At 41.1% G+C, this 21645-nt stretch overlaps 1 protein-coding gene across 1 annotated transcript in view; it reads left to right on the top strand.

Moving 5' to 3' along the window:
- The first annotated feature begins 2569 nt into the window (after positions 1-2569).
- ALG13 (ALG13 UDP-N-acetylglucosaminyltransferase subunit) overlaps positions 2570-21645 on the top strand; it is a 31516-nt gene continuing 12440 nt past the window's right edge. The window contains exons 1-19 of the mRNA XM_084534452.1: positions 2570-2707; positions 2911-3073; positions 3284-3422; positions 5239-5348; positions 8518-9011; positions 9213-9296; positions 10568-10618; positions 11241-11287; positions 12128-12200; positions 13603-13684; positions 14013-14193; positions 15081-15156; positions 15931-16039; positions 17248-17312; positions 18177-18277; positions 18980-19104; positions 19461-19698; positions 19861-19974; positions 20187-20343. Coding sequence (XP_084390578.1) covers positions 2627-2707; positions 2911-3073; positions 3284-3422; positions 5239-5348; positions 8518-9011; positions 9213-9296; positions 10568-10618; positions 11241-11287; positions 12128-12200; positions 13603-13684; positions 14013-14193; positions 15081-15156; positions 15931-16039; positions 17248-17312; positions 18177-18277; positions 18980-19104; positions 19461-19698; positions 19861-19974; positions 20187-20343 — 2490 coding nt within the window. The 5' untranslated portion in view covers positions 2570-2626. The remainder of the gene's footprint in view (positions 2708-2910; positions 3074-3283; positions 3423-5238; positions 5349-8517; positions 9012-9212; positions 9297-10567; positions 10619-11240; positions 11288-12127; positions 12201-13602; positions 13685-14012; positions 14194-15080; positions 15157-15930; positions 16040-17247; positions 17313-18176; positions 18278-18979; positions 19105-19460; positions 19699-19860; positions 19975-20186; positions 20344-21645) is intronic.

The raw sequence follows: 21645 nt of genomic DNA, 5'->3' as shown, positions 1-21645 counted from the left end.
CTTTCAAAGGATCAAGTAAAGGCGGGTAGGAGGAAAAAAAAATAATCAATGGCTTCAAATGAAAGTGAGGACTTTTAAATGTCTTAATTCTCTACACATTAATATAATCACCTCCACAGGATTCTTTAGAGGCGATAAATTGCTAAACACTGCCTTGCAGGTGGATAAACAGAAAAGATCACCTCCCAGAGGTGTTACCATTGGTAAGTGGCAGAGTGAGAAAAGAAACCAGGAGGATACAGCTCCTAGCCCTGATTTCAATTTTGCTTCTATTTTTTTCCCTGAGTTGCAATCAGGACATAATATACATTTTCAGCTCCTCTGACAGATTTGTCTCTGCTAGTGTCTGTGATTTTGGGGGGACAGTGTACATAGCCAAAATTATTAAGGGTCTGCTCTATAAAAGCAGAACATAAATTGCAGCATTCAAACCACATTTGCCTCTTTTTCCTTGTTTCCCATCTTGCCCAGTCGCTGTGGTATCAGTGGAAGGGTCTCCACATGGCAAAAATTACCCAAGCGCACTCACTGAGATGTGTGCAATTTGCTCCTGCCTTCAGTCATTTGAAGATAGGCTTGCATGCCATGCGTTTGCTCTGTAATGATATGACTTCTCCCCTGCTTAATAGGCTGAGGTGACCAGTTCAGCAAAAACCTACTGAACTGCTCACCTCAGACAGGTAAAATGTCAGTGGAAGCCAGTGATAGAATCTTTGTTTTTTGTTTGTTTGCTTCTGAGTCTGTAGTTTCCTGTTTTCCTTGTGTCTGTTCTAGTCTGTCTGCCCTAGATACCTCATGTTTTCTTCATTAATAGCAAACTCAGAAATGGTTCCCCTGAGAGCATTTTGTTGTGTTTTCTTTCCTGGGACTTCACGCTGTTTCTTTCACCAGTGTCTGACACCCAGGACTCCCCATGGTGCCTGAGCTCTCCAGCTAGGAAGGCAGCCTGTCACTGCAGTGTGTGCTGTCAGGTTCCAGCCCTCACTTACACCAATATTTGCAGCAATATTTGTTTTAGTGTGGTCATTCTAGAAATGCTTTCTTAGCAGGCAACTTCAATTTTGAGAATCAAACTATCAGACTTCACTTCTTCCAAAGCAGTGGTAAACTTACTGAGGGAGCTAAGAAAGCACAAAGTGTCAACAGCAAGTACAGTTCAACTTCCAGAAGCTTTACAGCTGCATTAACCAAGCTTCCTGGATTAATTAGTTTTTGTGAAGAAAAGCCATTTAAGAAAAGGCCATTTTGGTATTTCCTCAAATATATAGGGGTGTGTGTGTGCGTATAATCACACCTTTTTACGAACTAAATGGCTCTTTAAATCTAGCTCCTTCTGGTGATTTGTTTTCCATTGGAAGACACTTTCCTTCTTACCACACAGGGAAATCTGGGAAGGAAACTGAATGAAACAGTAGCAAGAGAAAAGGGACAGTAGCAAAGTACAAAGGCAGCTGTCCTTGAAACAAGGCAGTGTTATGGGAAAGCTGGATAAACCTCGGTAATCCTAGTTCATGTTAGTGACAGCCTTGTGAAATATGTTCATCTGATTCGTGTCAATATGGAACAATGCTAGGGCCGCATGGTATGATGAATGTGACCTTCTGTCATACATACCCTTGTATAACCACAAGTCTAAGAAAACCAGAGTGGTTAATGTATATAGTTCTTGTATCTTGCAAAGGAATGTTTTAGCAATTTGTGTCAATAGAGAGCTTGAAGGGAAATGCATTTGTAGGCTTTTCCTTGAAGTCTCTGATATCTGGGGAGTTTCAGAATAACTGCTAACTATTATGACTATTGCATGGGACACTATGCAAGTCTCTGATATCTGGCCAGAAGATTAAGGAGACGGGGAAAGCTGAAGAACGACTAAAAGACAAAGCTTGCAGGGGACACTGCACAAGTCTCTGACATTCAGCCAAGTTGGACAAAGGAGAAGGACAACAGGGAGGAAGACTGTGAGCCTTCAGCACGAGAGACCCCCAGAGAGACCACCGGAGACTGATATGCATGCTCCAGTAGGAGAGTTTGGATTCAGGAAACTAATTATAACAACACTGTGGTTTTTTTAGAAGTAGTAATTAATATGTATTAGCCTAGGAGCATAAAAATCAGCTGCTTGATATAACTGGTGTGTGTCTTGGTGAAGCAGAGACTCCCAGTGCACCCAGCGCTGTTTGTTTACCTCTATTCCTTTAATAAATTATAAACTTTGATTATAGTCCTATTTTGAAGACTGAGCCATTTATAACAGCCTTTAAAGAAAAGGTGGCTGTGGCTGTGGTACGGGAGTGGCAGCTTGTAAGCACACCCAGCACCAGTCAGGATGTCTGTTACAGTGACTCGGCCCCGCTATTGCTAAAACAACACGTGGAGGGGAAGGAGAAAAAAAAAAAAAAAAAAAAAAAAAAAAACTTACAGAACTGAATCCTTTTTAAACATTTTAGGTTTTTTTCCCCTTTGTAAGTCGCACCTACCCGTGCCCTTCACTCCCCTGGAAGCGCAAGGGGCGCGGGCGGCGCGGGGCCGCCCCTCATGGCGGCGGCCATTTTAGGAGCGCCGCGGCGGGCTCCGCAGCGCTCTCTGGCGGCCTCCTGCCCGTCGCTGAGGCGCCCCGCGGGCGGCCATGAAGTCCGTGTTCGTCACCGTGGGCACCACCAGCTTCGACGAGCTGATCGCGGCCGTCTCCTCCCCGCCGGCCATGCGGGTGAGGCGGGGGAAAGCCCGGGCGGGCGGCTGGGGGATGGGGGCTGTCCCCTCACGGCCGGCCTTGCGGCGCCTGAGCGCGGCCCGCCCGCTGACACTGACTGGGAGGGGAGGGGGCGGCAGCCCTGTGCCCGACTGGGAGCCGCTGGGAGCCGCTGGGAGCCCCGGTGTGCGACCTGAGCCCTCCCGGCCGTCCCCCTGCAGGCGCTGCGGAGCCGCGGCTGCGAGCGGCTGGTGCTGCAGATCGGGCGGGGGGCGCTGGAGCCGGCCCCGCGGCGCGACCCGGTCCCGGCGCTGGACGTGTTCCGCTTCAAGGAGTCGCTGGCCGAGGAGCTGCGGAGGGCCGACCTGGTGATCAGCCACGCAGGTAGACCTGCAGGCCCGCGGGCTGCCTGCCTTGTGCTCTCGGGGGAGGTAAACCGTGGGCGAGTGATGTGTGCCTGTCTCTGGTGTGGGATGTTAAGGTCCCCGGCTAGAGCTGTGCGGGTGAAATGGTCACCTTCAGGAGTGTCTCGTGCTTCAGTGATGCTTCATCAGTCGGTGAGAATGCTCGTAGTGTTTTCTGCTTCTCCTGTAGGTGCAGGTAGCTGCTTGGAGACTCTAGAGGAAGGAAAACCGCTCCTGGTGGTAATAAATGAAAAGCTGATGGACAACCATCAGCTCGAGCTGGCGAAGCAGCTTCACAGAGATGGACACGTCCTCTACTGTAACTGCAGGTACGGAGCCATTGCAGCTGTCCAGATTGAACAAGCAGTGCTCAACACCATAACACTGTTATTACAGTATTGAGACTGTAACATGAAAACTTGCATCCTTTTCTGTAACAAAATCACATTCGCTAAGTACCACAATAAGTTTCTTCACTGGGCAGTGGGGACTGGGCAGGGATCTCGGAGAGCTGCTCTTCTATTTATCTTCAGGGTAGATTTTCCATAGTGGATAGGTTAATGTTTGTTGGTTTATCTTCCAAACTTCTCAATTTTTTTGACCAAGAGTCCTTTTAATTTATTGCTTTGAGAGCACATGTTTTCAGATTGGACAAACAGCAGTTTAAACCAAGTAGAAGTAGTTGAATTTGGAAGTGTCAGGTCCACCCTAGAAGAACTTAATAACTTCTTTTCTCTGCCTTTTCTTACTTTTTGTTTAATTATTTATAAAAGTTTAGAAATAACTACAAACTAGACCATCAGTTCAAAACCATAAGCCATAAGAAGTAACTTGCTCCCTGCAGACTTAGTTCTCCATTTCATTGTTCACCCTGTAGACTTCCCTTGTCTGAAAGTTGACTGCACAGATGCACTGACATAAGGAAAATGTAACTATCTGGGGTATTTAGGGGGGGAAACAAAACCATAAGTGTCCTTGCTGATAAGGATCAGGAGACCATGTAGTTTTAATATCCTGTCTGCAGTAATCACATGCAGGTCGAGAACTTACGGCTCTTGCTTATATTACATTCCCTCTAACACTGTTAATTACTTTGAATTGGGGAGGATCTGAATCATAAAGTTGCTAAGGTTGGACAAGACCTCTAAGCTCATCAAGTCCAACATTAACATAGAACTATAAAGCCTACCACTAAACTATAAACTATGCTAAGATGCTGTATGGTTAGTAACTCTAAATGTGTCTGTATTCCAAGGACTTACTTGGGTTATCCTTTTAACCCAACTTTCTGAATCCATTACATCCTTTGACATGGAGTTTCACAGACTGTCTGTCATTTCAGGAAAAAAAAATACAGATCCTTTTGTTTTTATTTATGCTGGCTCGTGTTAGTTTCATTTTCTATCCCAGTTTTGACCATATCTTGCTGTTTTCTCTTTTTTATTAATGCTTACTTATGATTCATTGTGTTCTGTAAATAACAGATGACCTGAAGATTAACTGAAGGCAGAGGAAATGAAACTCACATTATTTAGCCTGTATCTTGTTCCTTTGCCCTGCAAATAGGATTTTTGCATGTTTCATGAGAGCCTTCTGAAAAGAATAGGCCTGACATACATTTATATTGGGCAAGTTTCTTAAACTTATTATCTTAGTGCTTTTGACAAGTTCGGCAACAGTAAGGAATTTTATTTTTTGTTGAACAGTACCTGACATTTGAGCTTTACTTGCAGTGTGATAATAGAAAGCTAATAGATGGATCTAACTGTTATTTCTGGCTATGTGCTGAGTAGAGAACTATGCCATGTGTTCAGGTAGGATGAATTTTTCTGACATGGTTTATGGTGAAGATTCTGAGGCCTTGTTCAGCCTCCCAGCACTGCAGCTACAAAAGACTAAAATGTTAGAGCTTGAGCTGGCCTGAAAAAGCTGTGATGTAAGTTGAAATTCTTTTCTCAGCAGTGCTGCCTAGAAGATGGTAAAGGTTGGAGCCCATTGGATTGTGGGGCCTTGTTCTCATTTCAGAATATGTCCTTATTTTTGTGTCAGTCTTAAAGTATGCATGAATAGAAAGAAAACTGTGTGAAGAAAATATCTCCTTTGGGATTAATATTTTTTGTATTTTGTTTTGGTCTGTTTTTACAGCACTCTTGTGGAAACATTGCAGTCAATGGACTTGTCAACTTTGAAACCTTTTCCTCCTGGACAACCAGAAAAGTTTGCTTTGTTTTTGGATAAAGTTGTTGGGTTTGAATAAACAGCTCTGAGGAATAAAAATACCAGAATAAAACCTTTCTGCTCTCCTAGTGAGATCTTCCGTGCTTAAAGATTCCACCAACTGGGACAAATTCTTTATATTTACTCAAAGAAAATGCCTGTTAATATCAAGATGGTTTCCTGTTTAGTTCCAGTACAAAGTAATCTAGCTTAACGCATCAAAGAGCACAATGCAAACAAGTGGGGTAAGTATGAACTCCGAATTGACTTTAGTTTCAGCTTTATTGAAATGAGTCATGAATGGCATGACCTGTGACAAACAAAGTCGTACAGAGAAAGCAGCTAGCATGATGGAAGGAGGAGGTGTCGTTAAACTGTTTGCTTGAAATAACTGAAAACGTGTTAGAAGAAGCAGCAAATGTGGACTTCTGGATTACTTCCTTTATTCGCTCATATAAACGCATCCATGCTAGAAGAGTTGCTGATAAGGCAAGAAAGAGATGCTGCAGAAGAAACAAGGAAATACCTGACCTAAGGAGATACCATAAATGAAGGATGTGAAGTAATGGTTAGTTCAGCTAGAACACTGTGAAGGCAAATGCTGACGATTGAAGTGCTGAACACTGGACAGCACACCTAGCATCCAGTCCCACTGGTTTTTACTACAGTTAAGGCTAAAGCTAGATCAAACCCTGGTGTAAGAAAGGAATCATTCTTTGCAACAAACTTGCAAAAGGAAGAACCATTGTTTTCATTGTTCACATTGAAAGGGTAATTCACTATTTCAAAATTTTGCTGCAGAAGAAGTGTTTGTAAATTTTTCCTTTGAGTGATTCTTTACACAGCTGTAGTTCTACCAGTGCTTCCAGTTTAATTCAGTAATGGCTATAACTGTGGACAAAAGTTAATGCATAAATATAAAAAAAGACAGTGCTATCCATTTATGACTGGTTATGCTTGATCTTTTTCCAGTTTCCTTGGGTTATTTTGAATGTGCAACAAATATGTGAAAGCAACCAATGCAAATGTTTATTTTGAAGGATTGAAGGGTATTTTTATCAAAATCATGATGTTTTTATTAAATAAATTATATTTGTAACTGATTTTGTATGTGTTCTGTGACTGGTTCAGAAACTATTTTCTTTTACCCAAATGCAAATGAATTTCTGTGAATAAACTCACTAAAAGCATATAATACTAATTCATAAATGCAATTTATTCTTCATTTAATATTTTATATATATATATATACATATGCTTTAAAGATATTTTGGAACATGTAAATACCAGAAACCCTTACACTATTGTTGGCTATTTTTAACTTGAGTGCACAGTGTTAAAGCAAGACCTCTCCCTCATAACGTTGGATAGCCTCAGACCCAAGTCTGCTCCCATGGACTGACTGCAGTTAGTAGCTCTGACCAGTTTTGCTACTGCAGTACTGACCTACATGTTTCTGAGAATACAGATTGCAATTATTGATTAAGTAACATTTGACTTTTGGACTGATACAGACTGAAGTGGGAAACTAGAGGTAATTGTACTAGATTGAGAAGAGAAAGGATATTCCTATAAAATTAAGAAAATTGTCTTCTGAGAAGTCAAAAAGAACAGGCACAGATGCACTCCCAACAGTGAAATAGAACTTCAGCAGCCTGTGTACTGTGAGTATGGACACAGCTTACAGAACAGTTGAAGGAGGGGAGGAGAAACGGGATCTCTGCTGGTCGGGAATTAGCTGGTTTATATCTGTGGAAAGAAAACCAGGGCTGTGTTTCTTTTTCATTTAGGTAAGCAACTTTCCAGTTGACCGCTCAGTCAGAATCGAACACTGGGCATCTCACCCAGCTTTACCAGAGTGCAGAAGTTAGCAAGTGAAGTGTAGACAAACAGACGTGCTCACATTGCACCCACATGAGCTGAGTTTACTAAAATGAGACTTCTCAATAGTTTCTAGCATTAGAATCAATAGCATGACTCATAAAAAGCATGTACTGAGACTAAAAGAATACAGGTTTGCATCTTGCAAACCATTTTGCATTTCCTTGTATTGGAGAAAATATGAAAAAATATGAAAACTTTTTTTTTTTTTAATTTCCTTTTAAACACTTCCTAAACAAAAATCTGACCACTCAGGGAGGCAAATGGAGTAGGTAAAATGTCTAGGTCGGTCTTTCACGCTAGTACAGAGGTTTGCTCTGTTCTAACTCAAGGAACCATCTAATTTCTGTGGCAGGCAGAAATTTACCTCACAAAATCCTCCCTGAGTTGGCAATTCCAGTGAGGAGGACAAGCTAAATTACTTCTTAACAGACGGCACACATGTAATGGTTTCTTGACTATATTTGCCTAGCACTAGTGGAAATAAGTTGTCCTTGTTAATGTCCCTGCTGCGTTCTGCAAATAAGCAGATGTCTTCAGCTCTCGCCTCACATAGTTACACAAGCACCAAAAAGAGAATTTAAGAAGTGAGAGATTTCAGCCCCTCTTAAAGGAAAGGGGAAGATGGTGAGGCTGAGTGGGAGAAACTGAGCTGAAAACCTGCTGCCAAGCTGCTAAGTGACTTGCCTGGTTTGGGGCAATTAACCCACTCTTAAAGTAAAACCTGGCTTATAGGAGAGGAGTGGGGATGAAAACACAATCCATTTACACTATTTTATCCCATTATTACTTCCACTGGACTCCTGTAACGTGAAACACCTTTCCTGACCTACGCTGACCAGAGCTCTGCATTTCAGGTACAGAAATGTACTACCAATGTAGTTAGGTAAATATTTTTAAAAACAGAGGATTTACACTGTTTATGCAGGTGTGGTCGATGCCAATTGCCCGTTCTGTATGTACATTATCTGGTATTTTTTGTTGCTGTTGCTGAAAACAAGCAAAATAAACTCATGGGTGCTTCTGGAGCCCGATGCACAATTCTCCTAATCAGATCAGGCACAAGGGCTATAAATAAATAATTATGAAATAATTGGAATAAATAAAATAAATATGTAATTGGAATAAGTAAATATATAAAACAATTGGAATATATAATTTGAATATATATATATATAAAATAATTGCAATGTGGCGTACGTGCTTTTTTTTTTTTTTTTTTTTTTTTACCGATCCCCGAAATTCTCCCCACCTATCTCATTAGCAGTTGAGATTTTCGCTCCCTTCACACCGGTTTTAGTGCAGTTATTTCGCCTTCACCCCCAGCACCTCATTTGCAGCCCAGGCAGGAGGCTGGGGACGAGCCCCCGCTGCACGCACTGTCCCGGACGTGCACATGGCGCAGGCAGCAGCTTAGCGCGCCCCCCTCGCCCCCAGGCAGCCCAAGAAGCCCCTCATTAACCAGGCCGAATATTTGGGGCATTTCAGGGACATTTCGCTTGGGGGGAGCAAGGCGGCCCTTACCAGGCGTGAGAACACCTGGGCGGCCCGTAATTAGCTCACCCCCCCTCCTCATTAGCTCCGCCACCCCCCCCCCCCTCCTCATTAGCGCCTCCACCCGTGCCCCCCGGTACGAGCCCCGGCCTCCCCCCCGCTGCCTCCGCCGCCTCCCAGGGACGATGCAGAAGGGCTGGAAGAAGTACTTCGGGCAGAAGTCCCTCAGCGAGGTGACCATGGACGAGTACCTGGGCAGCCTGGGACTGTACCGCAAGCTGACGGCCAAGGACGCCTCCTGCCTCTTCAGGGCCATCTCGGAGCAGGTAGGGCCGGCAGGGACCCCCTGGGGACCCCCTGGGGCTCGGCCTCCACCCCATGAGGTTGCCCCTTCCATCCCCAAATAGCTCCCAGCCTCCTCCCAAAGGCAGCCGTCGGGGCTCTGAGTAATAAAGCCCAACGGGAATTCACCCCCGCCAACTTTCTCCTTCATTCTTACCTGTAATGTTATTATTATTTTTTTTCAGCTTTTTTCATGTCAAATCCATCACATGGAAGTTAGGAAAGCTTGTGTCTCGTTTATGAGGCAAAACCAGCGTAACTTTGAATCTGTAAGTAAATGGTGGGTTTGCTGGGTGGTGTTCAGATGAGCATTTAGGAAATAACGGGGCAGGGGGTTCTCCATATCAGCCCCCTGGATGTGTGAAATGGCGGTGGCTGCCTGCCCTCCCTGAGCCGCAGCCCTGACAAGTTTTATTTGACCTGATACCTCAGAAAGCCCTGAAATCAGTCCACTTGCTAATTCCCAGGCTTCTCATTAAGCAGGCAGTAGGATACTAGTCAGCTGTGCAGCGTATTCTCTGGCACAGCCAGTTCAGAGTTATGTGAGAAACCTTTAGGACTTTGGAGTAAGAAAGGAACACTAAAACAAGGTAGAGTGCTCCTGAGTGTGTTTAGTCATAGCACAAAATCCTGGTTGTATTGCTTTGGTTCCCTGCAGGTGACCCAGGGAGTACCAGAGGTGCTGTGTGAGGACTCCAGTTTAGCTGATTAAAGCTGGGATTTTTCTGGTGTTAGGGTTTGGTTCCTGCTTGCAACAGTGGGATTTTTTTTAAAGTATAGTCACGTTCTCTCTCAATTTTTCTATCAGTGCTGAGGTGCTTTTGCTATTTGTAGTCACGGATAGGAACTCTCTAAGCAGATCCCAAGGTGTCAGCAGCAGAGAAACTTGTTGCTCAAAACCCCATTAGTGCTTTGAAACAACTCTGTGCTGGAAGAGGAGTCAAGTGTTCCAATGACCCTTTGAAACACAACTTGTAAATGGCCCAATAGAGTAGCTTTGGATTTTATGAGACTTTATGAATCTTAATGCTTCTATATTGACTGAGTTTTACAACACTCTGTATGTCTTGCACCTGGCTTACTTGCAGCTACCCTTGGGCTAACAGGTAGCACGTGCTTGCATCTGAGGCAGTTGCTTAGAATAAAAGATCTTTTTCTTTTTGGCTTGGGATCCCATGTTTCAGATGTTGAAAGGCTGTTTGGACTTTTGAAGTACAACAGCTGAGATACATTTTCATAGGTTGTGTGCTTGTTTTGTTTCTCCTTCCCTGTAATCAGTTAAGTACTTAAGCTATGAGGGAAATAAGTTGCTGAGTAATATTCAGACTCATATTCCTAAGAGATACCAAAGCACTTGGTATTTGTACACTGGTACCCAAAATCAGCCCCCATGCCCTGTGGCAGTAGCTGAGGTGTGCCCTTGGTCAGACCAGAGCCCTTTAGAACCCCAAAGTGATTGGAGTTGGCAGGCCAGTTTAGGTTTAAATATGATTATTTTCATCTAGCTAAGTTTTTTATATCTGTTCTGTTTTTTTGAAAGTATGTGGAGGGGTCATTTGAGAAATACCTTGAGCGTCTGGGAGATCCAAAGGTAAGAGTCATCTGTTACTACTTGTGGAGGTATTAAAATTTGAGGTAGCTAGAACAGGGAAGTAATGGGGTAATGGTTTCAACTTTTTGAAGGAGCCATCTATGCAGGTTGTGCAGTAAAGATGAGACCTTTCTTGCAGGTGTTATTTGTAGTTGTAATTTCCTTTTTTTTTTTTTTCTTTTTAGAAAGGAAAAAAAATGGAAAATGTGGACTGTACCTCAAATATTTATTGAGCTTTTCAGCTCCTTTTTTTTTTTTCTTTGAATGCTAGTTTTCAAGCCTGAGGTTAAGTCTTATTTTTTCTAGACTTTTTAACTAGTAAATGTGGTGAATTGCAGCAGGCCCCGAAACAGTGGTTCTTGAAAAATAAATAAAAACAATCGAGTGATGTCCTTGAGCACCTGGCAGAGCTAGTTCCATCTTTAACTGTCAGCTTGGTTATCGTGGCCATATTCTATTGCAGATATCTTTTTATTTTTTTTTCCTCCAGATCATTGTCTCTACTCTCAATAATGTCATTGTTAGTTGTCAGTTTGTTATAATACTATGGAGGGCTAGTATAGAGTTACTAGTGTTGAAAATGTCCCTGCTACCCCTCATGTAACTTCCTAATTTTGTATAGGAAAGTGCTGGCCAGCTGGAAATAAGTGCTTTATCAGTGATCTACAAGTAAGTGTCTTTTTCTTAGGTTTCATTTTGTTTCAGTCTTAAAAGTATTTGGGTTCTGGCCTACTTCTCCAGAACCTTTTATATATTTGTTGCTGAAACCCATTTTGTGAAACGTGGTAAGAATGCCATCCTACTGAAGTTACTTAAACTAATGTGTAAATGGGTGCCATCACAATTACTGTTTTAATAGTATGGATTAAGAGGTAGGTCAGTTTCCAGGGATGTTTATTTGATTTCTTTTCACTAATATTAAACTTAGTCAAGTGTTTCCTTCTAGTGGCTGAAGAATGGAGAGCATATGAAAGAAGTAGGAGCTGTGTGGGGTGGAAACACTGTGGTAGCTTCTTAAAACTCAAGTAGGTGTTCTTGAAGGCTCTGGTAGTGAGGAGCAAGTACTGAACAAGTATCTGCTGATTAAAAAGAACCTCTTTACAAACTGGTTCTGTTCCAGTACTAAAGAGCAAACAGAACTTTTGCAAGCATTAAGTTTCCTATACTGAGCCTGTAATGCTGAAGTGTGACTGAATCACCTGGACTGAATTGTCTTGATGGCCGAGCACCCTGCCACTGGCATAAGTACTTGACCTAATATGACACATGTCTTAATCAGTGATCAGATGTAACTGCCTTTCCCAGATGCTTTTCCTCAAGATGAGTCTTACTCCACCCCCCCCAAGCTATTGCTTTATGATGGCAGTAATTTATCAGGGAAAGTTTTCTGCTTGAGTTTTTCCTCTGTAAACCTACAGTGGATTCTCCAGACAGCTCCCTTCAGCCTTTTTCATAACAAGGTTCTAAAAGTGTGCTCTTTCAAGTCTTCTTTTTCCTCTGCTTACCCAGTCGAGACTTTATTCTGTACCGGTACCCTGGAAAGCCACCCACTTATGCTACAGACAATGGCTTTGAAGACAAGGTGAGGAGAAGTGAGGCAATTTCCTACTCCTACCCCTGACTCCCAGATACCTCCAGACCCATGTAGTTGTGAAAGTTTGTCACTGGAATTGTGCTCTAACTCCAGCCAAGAGTTCTGGCATACCAGAACAACCCCCCAGAGCTGACTTCAGCTCCTGGAGACAGCACAGTATTTACATGACTTAATCAAATTACAGTAGGTTTGCTACCGGGGATGGGTTGTGTGCTGTTCCCTTGCCAATCCTTTTATTATTCCAGCTTATTGTTGGAAATGAATTTAATTTGGAATGGAAGAGCTGACTTCCAGAATATTCTTTCGTGTTTCTCAAATTTTGCGGAGTAAGAACACTTCCCAGTGGAAATCAGACTGATGTGACTTGGTAGAATGAGATACCTGGATTGAGTTGCTGAAGAGCAGAACAAGATTTAGCGTACTGCTGAGGAGACAGTGTTCTCCCCTATCCACACTGCCTTTTTTCTGGAAGTTAAAGTGTACAGTTTTTCTTTGTCAACAGGGAATGTTAACAGAAATGGATTTATCTGACAAATTGTTCAGTTTTTCTGATGCTCAAATGGAGCCCATTGTGAATGGGAGCTAATGGAACAGCTTACCTGCTCAATTATTCCAGGGAGGGAGATTTTTTTTCCTTGTAGTTTCCAACATAGCTTAATCTAAATTCAAAATTCATTAACTTTTAGAAAATACTGCTTGATTTTTAATGGGTCACTGGGAGGCACCCTTGCTAGCTCTGTGCTGATAGCTGCCTGAGGGCTTCTGCCTGTTACAGGTGGCTATAGTCACACCTTGAGATAAGGTTTGGTGGTGTACATCTACTGTGTGCATCAACACATCTGTTGTGGAAAGCATGCGCCTATTTGAAAAGGCAGCATAATAGTGCTTAACAGGATCAAAGCTTTACTGGGGGCTAGAGTAGTAGATGTTGTTCTAGTCCCTCAGGTATGGAAGTGTGCCTTTGATCCTTGGTCACTGTACTTCAGGGATTCTGCATTTAATGGCTTGTATTTTAATACAAATTTAATGGTAGTTCTACATGGTTATTTAATTTATGGGAAGTTTAAATGGTAATACTACCTCTTGAGCAATTGACTGTTTTGAGCTTAACTCTGAAACCAACTCTGTTTCATGTTTAATTCAACATGATAAACAAAGCAATGGATTTTGTTTGTATAACAGATGAATTTATATACTGACTTTGTGTAGGCTTCAGTTTTAAGCAAACCTGCAGTTCTTCCATTTTTCTGTTTAGAATACTTACAGTTTTCTTGGTGGGTTTGTGTTGCCTTTAGAATAAAAGAATAATGCTCTCGAGCTAGAATATCAAATAGATAGTTAGGCTTTATGTCACTCTGTTCTTAAAGAATTTTTTAAATTATTTTCCCAGATACTACTGTGCTGTTCCGGCAATGGCCATTATGATTCTGTGTATACAAAACAATTCCAGGCAAATGCTGCTATTTGCCAGGGTAAACTTGATTTTTATTTTTTTTCTCCTTATGAAAGAATTATTTTCATATGTTTATAGGCAGTGTTTATTCTGGTTTCCAGGGGTGGGGAGGAGAGAGATGGGGAAGCTCCTTTAATGTATACTATCTGTTAAGTGGAATATGGGACCAAATGACCTCCAGAGGTCTCTTCCCACTTGAATTATTTTATGATCTCCTTAATTGAGTCTAATTTAAGTAGTGCCTTGTTAACAATAGATGATATCTGAGGATATGCTTACATTGAATGCTGCAGCTGTTGTGCTTTTGGTGTTATCTTTATTTTTGAGCTTTGTGTTGATTTGTCCAGCTGTATTATATGAGATTCTGTACAAAGATGTGTTTGCCATGGATGAGGAAGAATTAAGGTCTGCAATTGAGATGTTTCGGAGTGGATCCAAGAAGAACAGAAACAGTGGCTCTGTAGGAAGCGAGGATGTAAACTTTGATTGTCTTCATGAAAAAGTACCCAGAAATCCATCAGAAAAGAGGTAGTATTTGGGGAGGGAATATGGTCAAAGGGAAATGTGCAAAAACTGCAAATAGTAGTGGGTTAAGTCTGACTTCCCCAAGTTTCTTTGAATGTGCGGGGGTACTCAAGTTCTTTTCCTATCTCATGCCAACACAAAGCTGAGGTGTATTGTGGAAGAAAAAACAGTATGCTTTCCTTAGGCCTTGAAAGTGTCCTGAAATTGAATATCACTTGCTGCTAGCAATGTTACAGTTGCATGTGACTCTAAAATGAAAGCTTATTTGTAAATAAAGTAGTTCTGTATATCATCAGAGTACTCTCGGTGAGAAACTTATACTATTGCCTCTACAGAGCTATAAGGGCTTAAAAAATAGTACTGAGAGAGCAGCAAACTGTTTTTTTCCCTTTTTTAGATGGAATTATATCCCTGTGTAAACAATCAAATGGTGACATTATTCAGGTCTATTGGATGACTGGGTTGAGGGAAATAGTATACCTACTGAAACCCTGGCATCCTTTGTTGATCAAGTCACCAGAAGGTCCTGAAGGGTGGCTGTAACCATTAGTGAATGCTTGCTGATGGCATTGGTTTTATAGCATATGCAACAGGGTGTTGTGATACTCAACAGAGCAAGAATTCAATTGCATTCAGTGGGATCATCTTCAACCCTTTGAAAATTCAAGCAGTAGCCACTGTTAGCGGGTAGGTGTTGAACAGGTGAAGGTCATGTTCTTGAAACTAGGAAAAGTCTTGTTCCTGTACTCCACTGAAGCCTTTGTTTTGGGCAAAATCTACCACTTGATGGCACCATGGTGCTTTTTTTGGGTTGTGTGAACAGTTAGTTAGTTAATCCTTGTTAGAAATTATGTGTTTCATCTTTTGTAATTTTATTTTAAATTGCTTAGAGGTGACAACTGGGAAGGCAACGATGCTGACAATCCAGTGGAAGATAAGTTCAGACAAGGAACTGAAGAATCAAAGGTTCGGCAATTAGGGAAGAATTCTCTGGGGGGAGGGGAAAGGGGAGATGTTTTTTTCCTCCTTTTGTTGTAGGATGTTACCCCTTTGTTGGGGTAAACCCTAAGTTCTACTTTTAAAAGGTGACTTTGGAAAATGTTTTTTCTTCCTTCCATTCATCTTTTGCTTTTGCCATTGATTTATTTATTTTTTTTCCTTAAACTGGATAAGCTTTACACCTTCCTGAGATTCTCTTGTACTATTTCAGCTGATCTTCTTCCCCCCCCCTCAAGATGGAGCTCAGCAGGCATTTCATGGTCTGCTGTTTGCTTGTCCCAGAAGTGGTTTAAATCATTTCACTTTCATTGTGAATACAGTATAAATAGTTTTTCTGGAACAGGCTTTAAAAACTCTCCAGAGACCTGGTTTCAGATATAACAAGTGAAATTCCCACCAGCTTGGAAGCTGTGATTTCTAGCCATGATGTCTACCTAATTTCCTTCTCTTCTTTTTGAGTGAAGAGCATGCTGAATGTTTAATTCAAACATTGAGCAGACAAACTACAAAGAGATCAAAACTAGGCTCAAGAGTAACAATCTCTAATGCTTAAATGTTTGTTGATATTCTTGGGTGTTATGCTCAAGGCAAATACAGTAGATGTGAAAAATGTGGGGAAATCATTATATATATATATATATATATACCTCTTAAAATGGTCCACTGATGCTTGTAGGATAGAGACTATGCTGAGTGCTTTAAATGTGTTTGTTAATGCTTGTCCATTTTGACTCTTTCTAGCCTCCCGAAAATTCCTCAAAGATGCCTTTCCCCTATAAAGTGCTAAAGGCACTGGACCCTGAGATCTATCGAAATGTGGAGTTTGATGTTTGGCTGGATAGCAGAAAAGGTACCTTTAAAACAAGCAAAAAAAAGTTTTCTGTAATAGACTCAGTGTTTAAATTGATGGATCTGAGATGTATGCCACCTGTTTCAGCATAGATGAAAATATGCAGGGTACTGGTTAAGCCATTAGATACATCTAGGTAGTGCATCTTCTCACCAGGCTTCACTTTGAACCATTGAATACACTGCTTCTGACACTGTGTAAAGTTGCTAAAAATATGACACGTGATACTTACTAGCTATAAAATAGGAAATAAAGGGACTGAGCAGAATATGGAACAACTCTGTATTATCACTGTTATCTTGGGAGTCATCCAAATTTCAGTTTGGATGGTCGTTGTTTTTAAACAATGTGTATGTGAGGACTTATGTTTTTTTAAGCTCTATTCTGGTTTCAGAGTTCTGTAGTCACAAAAGTCTCAAATTTAGTAGTGAGATATGTTAAATGAGATTAGTGGCTTTTTGTTTGTGTGTTTGTTTTTTTTTTGCTTCCCAGTTTTCCTGGGCTTGAGCACCCAGGAGAGACTTCATGGTCTTTGTGGCTTTGGGATACATGTAGGTTGCTGCTTTTTGGCAATATACTGTGGCTGATACATAAAGAAGTTATCAAGAAAGATAAGTTTTGAAGTCATGTTTGATGGATGTCTGATCTGAAGTGCTTTGCATGTGGAAGACCTCCAGCATCTTAAAATTGCATGAGCAATAATGAGGGCCATTAAAATTATTGGAACATAGTATAGTAACTATGTATGGTGAATACTGAGGTGCGGAGAATCTGAGCAAGGAATGTAGAAAAACCTATTGAAATCTAGTAGCAGGGGAGACTTCAGGAGTGTTAATAATACCTCATTTATGACAAGTGTCACCAGTACTCCAGCAAGATAAGTCCAGTATTCTTGATACTAGGATTGGTATTAAATGCAGGATTAACTCGGTACCATCACAAAGGATGTTGTAATATTGAAGTAGTGCCAGTTGTGCATCAGCTGGATATTATTAATTTCCTGGGACTTATCCTGGTTGTGGTCTCAGAATATCTACGGTTACTTTAGTGTTACTAAGGGGAATGCTTAGATATTCATAGGAAGTATTAACTCAATTGGCCTATATCTAGTAGTTGGGTGCCTTTGTGAAGTACTTATAGGATACATGAAGAAAGAACAGTATTTTATAGGCTTTTTCCTTTTTATTTATTTATTCATTTATTTTTAGAGCTTCAAAAAACTGACTACATGGTGTTTGCTGGGAGACAGTACTATTTAGGAGACAAGTGTCAGGTTAGTACTCAAAGGAGATTCAGTTATGATAAATCATTAAAACTGCTTCAAGTGGAGTATGTTAAGCTATGAAATTGCTTCATAGAATTTTCCAAGGCTTTTCTCATTCTCTTCCTTGCAGCTATTAATCTGACTTCCTTTTTACATTTACATTACATTTCTGCCTAAAATCTTCACTTAGACATAGGCTATGAAAGAAAAGCTACTTGGAAACATGCTGTGAAACAGTGATATAATTTTCTGTGAGTCTAGGTGTTCCAGACTGAGAGCTCAAAATGTAGAGGGGGTACATCTGAGGTAGTTGTCTAGGTTTTTTCACTGGGGGTCACCAGCAAGTCTGGCTGGTCTTCCATCTCTCAAGAGTAACATAACAGATTTTAAGTTACTTTTTCTGTACGTGAGAGGGGAGAGAAAGCAAAGAGCAGCCAGGAGATGCTGAAAGCAAGGCTAACTTTCTTTGTTTCCATGTTGTATGTAGTGAAGGCTTACCTCAAAGCGTTATTTAAAGAAAAATATGCTGATGACTCATTCAGTGACTTGCTTCTAGCTGACTAGAGCTTTTTATTTTTTTGGTCTACCCAAGTTTTTATACACGTCTTCTGTGTTGCTTACCTGCTTGGCACAGTGTGTAACAATAAGTTAGAAGGCAGAAATCTTAACGCAAAATCTGATTTACAAGAATCATGAGAGTTTAAAAGTTACTTGCAGGACTGTTTCTTCTCCTTCCTTCATCCCTTCAGTTAGTACATTGCTCTCCATGTACTATCAGCTAGGAGCAGCCTTTGCTGTTAGTGGTTTGTAGACAGTATTTAGCACCTTGATGCTCTCTAGCCTTTTTTCAAGCTTCCCTTGTTCTCTCTCCAGGTGCGTCTGGAGCCTGCAGGTAAGTATTACAATGCTCATATCCAGGAAGTTGGGCAGGATGGCAACACGGTGACTGTGTTCATTGAGGAGCTGGCAGAAAAGTAAGCAATATGGTGACAACTTCCTTTGAACTCTTTTTAGTTGAATGTGGGTTCACAGATGCTTAAAATAGGGTTGTTAAGATACTTCAAGAAGAAAGGAGAAATGAGGCTTTTAAATACAAAGTGTGGCTAACAGGGAGATTTACTCCCTTGTTGGTGATGACTTTTCAACTGGAATGTTGTAGGGAACCTTTTTTGTGTTTTTAATGGCCAAAATTGTTTCTGTGATGCTTTTTGTGAAGTCTTGCTCTTCTCTAGAATGTGGAAGTGATCTCTACAGGTCTGGTGTAACTCATGGGTAGCAAATTACCTTCTGTTTCCAGTTTTTCTAGAATTTTTATGTTGTACCTGCAGAAGCAATTGGCACTTCTAATGAGTCCCATCAGTTTCTCCACCTTGTTATTCAAAGCCTTCACACTCCTCCAGATCTATGATTTTGCTTATCTACATATTGCAGAAATTCTGTCTTGTCAGATGCTTTCAGGTGTACCTCTGAAGGTATACAAATGTAGGGAGGAAAGAGTTGACCTGCAAATTAAGCGTTGAGATTGAATCTTAGCTTACAGTTTTTGATATGCAAAATACACAAGTAGCAGTAATTCATGCTTTGTTCTGGAGAACAAAACTTTTATTATTCTGGCAAGCTCCCTGAACTTTTTTTTTATCCTTGCAGAACTGCTAATGTGAATGCTTCTCATGCAGGCATACTGTTCCCTTGGCAAACTTAAAGCCAGTGACACAAGTGGCACCTGTCCTTGCTTGGAATGTGGTTCCTGGCCGAAAGGGAGGAAGCTACCAGAAAATAGGTGGATACTTCTCAGGAATAGGTTTGTATAAGTTCTCCATGGGCATTCTTCCTCTTTAGAAAGAGGTGGGGTGGGGATTGACCAATTTTAGTAGTAGCAGTTTCTGAATATTGAGAAAGTGACTTAACTGAGCCTGTGGTATAAGATCTAGTTGTAATAGGGGTTTTGTGTGAAGTGATCCATCATACAGAAGGATAAATTTTTACTTTGTAAAATAGCAAGTCCATTGAAAATACACAATGGGATTAATATTGCTCAAAATTGCCAAGAAAAAAAAAATCTGGCATTTGAGAACCACATGTAGAGGTCTATGAACCAGGAAGCATGCCTTGTTTAAGATGTAAACCTGTCTCTTCTGTCCTCAACTGAAACTGCAGAAATGGATATGAAAACACGGAAGAGATTGCTTAAGAAAGTTCGTGGAAAGGAAGTCTTTATGACTGTGGCTTATAGCAGGGGTCAGCCCATTCTTCCACCCCGGCTACAGCATGGTGTTCCTTCAGGGCGCTCTTCTCCAGTTCACTGCTCACAGGGTGGTGGGAACTTGGCACCATATGACCTCTGTCATCCTCAGAATTCTCCTCAGAGACATAACCGTGGATTTGGGATGCCAAGGTATGAGGCACTGGAAACCTGTCTGAGGTCACGACTTGTTCTGTTTGTTCTTGCTGTGGATTAGTTAGGAGAGAGCTTGTGCTATTTCATAGATAAAACTACAAATGAGTTCCATCTGAGAGGCACTTCCTGGTAATTGCACCTTTTACCCTTTAAACTTAGGGGATCTGCCCGATTTATAAACAGGCACAACATGGTTGGCCCTCAAATAGCATTCTACCCCAGTCCAGGAAAGAGATGCTGTCAGAGCTATGACAATTTCTCCTGCAGGTCGCGGTAAGTGAATATCAACCTCTTTACAAAAAATTGCTCTACAAGAGTTGGGGAGGTTGCTGGGAGAGGGCTGTGGAGGGCTGAGTTGGTTGTTAATGGCACAGTGGTGAACACTGGGATTACTGTGCCTTTCCAAAAAGAGTTAAAATTGAGCAGTGAAACCAAGGTGAAGCTCCAGTAGTGGTGATTCTTAACCACCTTTCTCACTTTTAAAGTTCATACAGCCGTAGCCGCCGTCAGATGCAGTGTGTGAATAAAGAATGTCAGTACGGATTTGTACCAGAGAATGGAGAGGAGCCTCAAGGATCAGAAGAAACAATAACTTTCTATGAAATTGAAGAAGGGGATGAAAGTGCTTTTCCTGCCTTACCAGTAAGTTACGAACAATGTATATGTTAAAGCTCAAAGCAAAAAAAAAAATGCACAGCATTTCTTCGCCTAATTTCACAGCATTTATTTACTTAAAGCTTATTCCAGGAAAAATAATTAGCAGTAAACACATTTGGGGTAGGGAAGGCTGACATGGATCTAGATCCTGTAAAAACCTGCTTAAAACATTAATTTTTCTGGCCTTTCCTTTTCTTCTTCACTTATACCCCTTCTTCCCCCAGCAGTGTTTTCTCTTCTAGCACGCTTTGATAAAGGTAGGGTCATATTTCTTCCTTCTACTGCAGCTTGAAAACAAGGTTTAGGGAAAAAATGCCTTCCTACTCTGGATATCTGTCTAGTTGTAAACACTGTGGGAGAGTAAGTGCTTCAGTTTGCCACACCATAATTTAGGATTTGTGTAACTAGATTCAAAAACTGTAGTGATGGCCTGGATTGGTCCTATGAATTTATAGTTGTGACGTTTTGGACTAACATGTTAGTGAAACTTTTTTGGATTTCTCTATTTCCATAAATTTAGCTTCCTTTAAAACAATACTTGTTATTATGTTATTAGGCTGTAGATAAAAGTAGCACAATACAGTCTTGAACTTCTAACAATCAATTTTTATTCTGATTTTCAGCTATGCAATCTAAGCTTAGTACAAAAATGGGTGCACTACAAAAATGAGTTTATTTTAGCTATCTGAACAGGAAGACAATTCTTCTAAAAACAAGCTTGAAATTCTATGTTGAAGCAGTGACCCTCACAAATGTGAAGTCTTTTTTTTTCATTTTAATGAAATGAAGGAGAACTCACAATTGTTTCAGCAGCTTTTTTTATTCACCTGCCTTTACAAGATCTGTGATCTTTACTCTGATTTATTTTCCTCCAAGTCTGTCAAAGAGTTAGGGCAGATTATCTTGCAATAATTCTTCTCCTGCCCCCAGCCCCTGAAATCAATATAGTTTACAAGCTTGCTTTTCCTCCCTATTGCTAAACTATATACTTGCAGCAGCAAGTGAATAGTTTTCATGTTTGTTCAGCCACTCTGTTACTGTCAATGCCAAAGTCTTTTCTCTGTCTTTTCCTTGTCTCCTGTACCAAAAGAATTTAATATGTCCTGGGGAAAAATGCATCTTGCAGAAAACTTGGACTTGGCCATCGTGCTAGAGGCCTAGTGGGAAAACCTTCTGACTTACCACCTGTACTTCACCTTTGGAGATCTTGCAAGGCTCTCTGAGCACTCTGATCTTAGAGTCGTCATGTCTTCTGAGGAGAGTTTTGAGTGTCACCTTAGCCATCAC

Source organism: Aythya ferina (genome assembly GCF_964211825.1).
Source record: "Aythya ferina genome assembly, chromosome: 13".
Lineage (NCBI taxonomy): Eukaryota > Metazoa > Chordata > Aves > Anseriformes > Anatidae > Aythya > Aythya ferina.
The sequence above is the reverse complement of the archived record's forward strand: the minus strand, read 5'-3'. Positions and strand labels throughout refer to the sequence as shown.